Consider the following 6000-nt stretch of genomic DNA (forward strand, 5'->3'; position numbering starts at 1 on the left):
AGAGCCGCTTGGAAAATAACCATGAGGTGTTTAAAAGAGAAACTTGTTTCATTTGAATGAAGGTAAAAGAAGATGCAGTCTGTTCACCCTATGTAAACCCCCAAAAAAACGTTTTTGAAAGAAAATGCGACAACTTTACGTATTACTGATATATAATAATTAATACCTGCATTTAGTTAGGAGCAGGGTAAAGGCAGTTTAGTAAAGATGAATTGATGACATCATTTTATTATTTAAGTATTTTGGCTTAACAATACCTTCATATAACAAGTCTGTATTCTTCTCCTATAGCACCAACACATTTGTTCACTAAAAGGATAATACACATTCTTTTTCACTGAATTTATTTACAAAATAATACATGTGTTAAAAAGTACTCACTATTTATACAAAAATATCACATATATGTTATATGAACTTGTGTTTTTAGGAGATGCTTATTCTTGACCTTCTCATCATGTTATTATTAAATATCTGTCAAAAAGAAAGTTGAGCTTGGCTTTAATGTGGATGATGGGCAGTCTATTGATTGGAGTCGGTACGAAGGTCGGAACTTGTGGGCATCTAGGAATGAAGATTTGGTCCCCAGCGCTTCAGCATTTAACACTGAAACACTGAGCTTCTGGTCATATCGAGAGCATTCCAGAGTAAATTATGTAATTCAATAAAATTGCGCAGTGTCAAATCTTAACGCATCTTAGTCACTGGCAGCGTTACCATTGCATCTTGTTATAAGTTTCTTGTTACACTATTTGACCTTTCTTAATAGCTTTGTAGTATTGATAAACCAAGGAACAGCCACGTTTATGTAAGTAAAACGTTTTCCTACAGTATTTGTCACAGTTGCTCAATAAATTAAGTAAAGTTTAAAGTAAATATTATCTAGCCCAGTTTCTTGTGTAGATTTGACTTAAGCAGCTTCCCTCCTTGATCTGTGTAGTGTTATTTTTTTTCCATGTTATTATGGTAACTGTGAAGTGAATTTAACTCCACAGACTGCTTGCGATGTTCCTCTCTTTCTCGTTCATGCTCAGGGTCGAAGCTACCTCGAAGGATAGACAATCTGTCCAGTGGAGTTTTATCGGCAGGGAAAAGTATATAATTATAGATCAGTGAACCAAATATTGCACCTGTCATTGGACCCACCCAGAATACCTGTATGTAAAAGTGGAAAAAGAAAAGTATTATTATTTTACATATAAATTTTATATAACTCATAGTACTAAACTGGTCTTGTGATGTAAATAGAATTATGTGCAAGTCTACCACCTGTCCAACTTATAGAACAGCAAAATTACATGAAAATAATTGTAAAGGTCAGAAGCCCAAGCAATCTGTTTGCTATGGTTAATACTGAAATTAAAATCAATTTGAGAGCCTGAATTTAGCTTGGGTTTATATGATGCTGAGTTTAACATATTGGTAACTAAATGTAAGCTTAGAAACCTCATTCCTAGCACTATCGAATGCATAAAGCCTTTCAAAAATTTCATTTCATCAAGGAACATTTTGCCCAAGTCTTTCTTTTATTTGGCTGTAAACACTTAATTGTCATGTGACGCTAAGTCTTACGGTAGAACCTAAATGTTTGCGTTTGTATATGAATACTTTCAAGAGGAAAGGATAAAATGAAGGGTGTGTTACTTGGTTGGCTCCCAAGGTCTACTTTACCAACCATACATCTCATAGGTAGTAGGTACTGAAAGGGTTTATTCTATAGTTGCATAGGCCACATACAAATATTTAAGTTTTATAGAATGACAAATTCTATGTCTGCAGGTTTATGCAGAGCAATTACTTAAACTTTTACTTTCAGATACGGATATTATCCAAATGTTAAGCTGTGGATTTAGTGGTAAAGCCATCCTCAAGTAGAGCACAAAAAGGTGTTAAAAGTGCTGGAAAAACGTAATGAAGATGTGAATAGCGTTAACAGTAAAGTAATGTTAAAAAAAGCTCTTGAATCTATATCTGCAGACATTAAGGGGGAGAGTATATAATTTTTTTGTGAAGCAGGAGGCAGTCATTAAAGTTAGCTAAATGAGTTCATCTAAAATGTAATTGACTTTTTATGTTGAAATAGAGAGGATTGATCATATTATCACAGGACAAATGTGTCAGTCAAGCATTCTGTCATGCTGCATGGACCTTCATTATCACAGTTAATTTCATTGTACTAAACTTCTAAACCAAATTAAGCCTATACCCTTCAATTCAGTACACGAGACACATAAAAGTGGTTAGAAATTGTTTCTTTCGTTCTCATGGCTAGATATTCTTACCCAGTGAGAGGTGAAATGTCCCTTGATCAGTGCTGGTCCAAAAGACCTTGCAGGATTCATTGAGCAGCCAGTGAAGTAGATCTACAAATTAACAGAAAATAATACACTAATAGCATACTAATATGTCAAGCTTACTATATTTTTTTTCTCAAAATAATAATTAGTATATCATAAAGTGGTGATATTCAATAAAATGTTAGGAATTGTTTTAAACATATGCTAATATTATTATCATTATTGCATTGTATCTATAGAATGGCAACAGATTCCATAGTGATATCATAAAAGGAGGAACCATGAAATTAACAATACCATTAATATTAATAACTTACCTTGTAACGTGTGCCTCTTTAATGCATATAAAACAATATGAACTATGTGAGTGTGTTAATTAATATTAGGTTTAAAAAAATCTAAATGTTAAAGTATACTGGTACTGAAGGAGAAGAGGGCCACTTTCTTGTGAGCTTACAATTCTTGTGGGTTTTTATGCTTAAAAGGGTTCAGGGGACATTGTTTGATTGGCGACATCAAGTCAGCCTATAGTATGTGTGTGACCTCAAACCCATACTTTGAACTATATATAGAATGCATATTTAAAGAAGACTGTTAGCTTTACAAATGTTAGCATTAACATATTCATTTATTAAATGTACCTATATTTAGTACTTTCTGTTCTTCAGAAGAATGTAATTGTTTTATAAATATTTGCTTTCAAATTAAAGGCGCACTCCAGCCATCGTATGCACTTTAATGACTTTAAATTTTGTTGTTCCTTTTGCATATGTATTTGCCCCCTTCCTCACCCCTCAGCTAAAAGCAATGTAGGAGATGTGCTCGACCAAACATATCTCCAGCGTTGGCTCCGTGAATGTTGTGTGAAAAGTGATTTCATGGCACTTTACTATCACTGATTGGCTGCTTCAAGCAGCCAGTCAGTGGTAAGAATAGTCGGTCACCTGAGAACTGCATGTAACACATATACTATTGTGTATACAATCACAAAAAATTGCATAACAGAGATTTCCTAAACTTTCTCTCTGATTGAACTATGTATTATGCCTTACAACATTTCAAATGGTTTTTTTCTTAGGAAGGCAATTTGAGGAGTGGCCAGGGTGTAGTCCTTTCCTGAGGTTTTTTTTTTGGAACTGCGACCTATTTATATTTATTTTTGTAATTGTGTAAAGCATTTAAAAATGTTATGCTATTTATATACATACCTACAAACGAATCTGACCACTTTGTAAAGAAAGGCATCAGGGGAGGAATTTGGGTCCTTCAATGCTCTACATACCGTATTGGCTCGGATATAGGCCGCCCCCGTATATAGGCCGCACCCTAAAAGTTTGGTGCTTTTTTAAAGAAAAAGTTTTTTTCTTTAAAAAAGCACCAAAAAAACATGCTGCCACTCTGTCCTCCCTCCACGAGATATGCTGCCACTGTCCTCCCTCCCCGAGATATGCTGCCACTGTCCCCCCCCCGAGAAATGCTGCCACTGTCCTCCTCCCTGCCCGAGATATGCTGCCACTGTCCTCCTCCCTGCCCGAGATATGCTACCACTGTCCTCCCGCCCCGAGATATGCTGCCACTGTCCTCCTCCCCCCCCGAGAAATGCTGCCACTGTCCTCCTCCCTGCCCGAGATATGCTGCCACTGTCCTCCTCCCTGCCCGAGATATGCTACCACTGTCCTCCTCCCTGCCCGAGATATGCTTCCACTGTCCTCCTCACTTACCGGAGCAGACTCCCGGGTGTCTTGCGGGGCCGGCGGGGGACATCTACGCAATACGCGTATACAACTTCCGGTGCCGGCACTGGATGTGCCGGCACCGTAAGTTGTATACGCGTATTGCGTAGATGTCCCCCGCCGGCCCCGCAAGACACCCGGGAGTCTGCTCCGGTAAGTCGGGGGGGGGAGAGGTAAAACGCATCGTGCGGACGGTCCGCACGATGCACTTAGACAACCTCCCGTGCTGGCACCCCCCCGTGGGAAGTGCTGGCAGGGGAGGCTGTCTGAGCGTATCGGGGATTAGGATGCAGGTCCCCTGCACCGCTGCGGGGGATCTGTATCCAAACCCCGCTGCCTGCCCGGCGCCCGGGACTGCATGTCCCGGGCGTCGGGCGCTAGACCCCGAATATAGGCTGCACCCCCACTTTAAAAACTTAAAGTGGGGGAAAAAAGTGCGGCCTATATTCGAGCCAATACGGTATATTATATAAAGAATACTTAAGTAGGATTGCGTAATAAGACCACTATAAACCCAGAGCAGAAATTTGAATGAGAAAAGTGTATAAATACATGAATAAACATACACATCCTGCGATAGAGTTAGTGGTGCTAATAATACCTACCCCAAGCAGATGTCCTAGAGCAACCGAGAGACCAATGGATATGGCTGGAGACCCAGTATTGTCTGTTCGTCGACTGTCAGTTGTTCCAAAGACACACAGAACCAACTGCATGGTGATTAAAAGCTCTACTGCAACTGCTTGTCCTTGAGTTATTTCCTCATTCACCTGAAAACGAATGAAAAAAAATCATTACACAGGTAATTTCTGGCTGCTTACAGCGTATACACAATGTAAGTATTAGATGCATTGTTTAGTAAAATTTAGATACATCTTTTAAATTCATATCCTGCTTCGAAAACATTTTCATCAGACCACAACTATGCTACTTATTCTCGCAATAATTGATATTATTAATTAAAATATTTATAAGAGGCCACCAGGCTGCGGTCAGCTGGATATATTTCAGTCCAGTGACGATAATCTCATTGCATTTGTCACAGAAGATTTAGAAAACAATGTGGTTTCTTTCACACATCCATCACACATCTTTGTAGTATCTACAATCCTTCTAGAATTTACATTTAAATTATATTGTGCAGTTACATTTAAACTACTTTGCAATATAGTTAATTTATATTATTCATACTTGCATACAAAGAGTACTTAAAACAGTAATTACACATGGCAGAGCTACTTTAAATATGATTGTACCCCAGTTTTCTACCCCCTATGGCACTCACCGAATTGACACCAAAGCTCCCTCGGACATTTGATGGAGTAAACTCATAGAGGAGCCCAGCTCCAGCTACAGCTCCAGCCATCTGTGCTATGATGTAGAAAATGGCTTTCAGGACAGAGATATGAGACCCCACCAGAAATGCTAATGTCACAGCAGGGTTGACATGAGCACCACTTACATGCCCTATTGTCTGCACAATCGTGCCTATACCTAAACCAAAGGTTAATGATATTTGAAGGACACTTGGAAGGGCTGAGGGCCAGGCTAGGGCACTACCAAGACCAAAAAACACAAATATTAGTGTTCCTAGGAACTCAGCTAGAACAGCCCTTGTAAAGGACCCTGAGCATATATCTTTCATCATGGTTTCTATCTAGTTGTCACCCATAAACATACAGAAAGTCTTGTCTTCGCGGTGTGAAGTCTGCCGGTGAATCTATGTAATGAAAACAAACAACTACCATGCAGGTATATATCTCATTAGGGTGGAGAAAGGCATTGCAAGTTAAGGTGTGGTTTTGAGCTACTTAGACAAAATGGAAAATTTCTTTTCTCGACCTATATTAATAGTAATTGCATGTCTAAGTACCATCAAAGTGCACTAGATAGCAGTAGTATACTTCAAGAGCCAACATATCCTTTTGTATCTTATCTAGATATATTGTGATACATACAAATATTAGTTG

At 38.6% G+C, this 6000-nt stretch overlaps 1 protein-coding gene across 1 annotated transcript; it reads right to left on the reverse strand.

The window, feature by feature from the left end:
- Positions 1 to 942: 942 nt before the first annotated feature.
- Positions 943 to 5678, reverse strand: LOC149286522 (aquaporin-5-like). Its single transcript, XM_089493936.1, has 4 exons — positions 5316 to 5678; positions 4636 to 4800; positions 2283 to 2363; positions 943 to 1155 (listed from the first exon to the last, which is right to left on the reverse strand). The coding sequence occupies exons 1-4, from the start codon at positions 5676 to 5678 to the stop codon at positions 943 to 945; spliced, it is 822 nt and encodes a 273-aa protein (XP_089350062.1).
- Between the last annotated feature and the right edge of the window lie 322 nt (positions 5679 to 6000).

This window comes from Sceloporus occidentalis, unplaced genomic scaffold (genome assembly GCF_023333645.1).
Source record: "Sceloporus occidentalis isolate IW3139 unplaced genomic scaffold, rSceOcc1.0.p SCAF_68, whole genome shotgun sequence".
Lineage (NCBI taxonomy): Eukaryota > Metazoa > Chordata > Lepidosauria > Squamata > Phrynosomatidae > Sceloporus > Sceloporus occidentalis.

Excerpts from the sequence above, each read along its gene's own strand:
- LOC149286522 (XM_089493936.1), bottom strand. The coding sequence starts at position 5,678 with ATGATGAAAGATATATGCTCAGGGTCCTTTACAAGGGCTGTTCTAGCT. Across the intron at positions 2,364-4,635 it reads CTCTAGGACATCTGCTTGGG|ATCTACTTCACTGGCTGCTC; the intron begins GTAGGTATTATT and ends GTTAATTTGTAG. Across the intron at positions 1,156-2,282 it reads GACATTTCACCTCTCACTGG|GTATTCTGGGTGGGTCCAAT; the intron begins GTAAGAATATCT and ends TTTTACATACAG.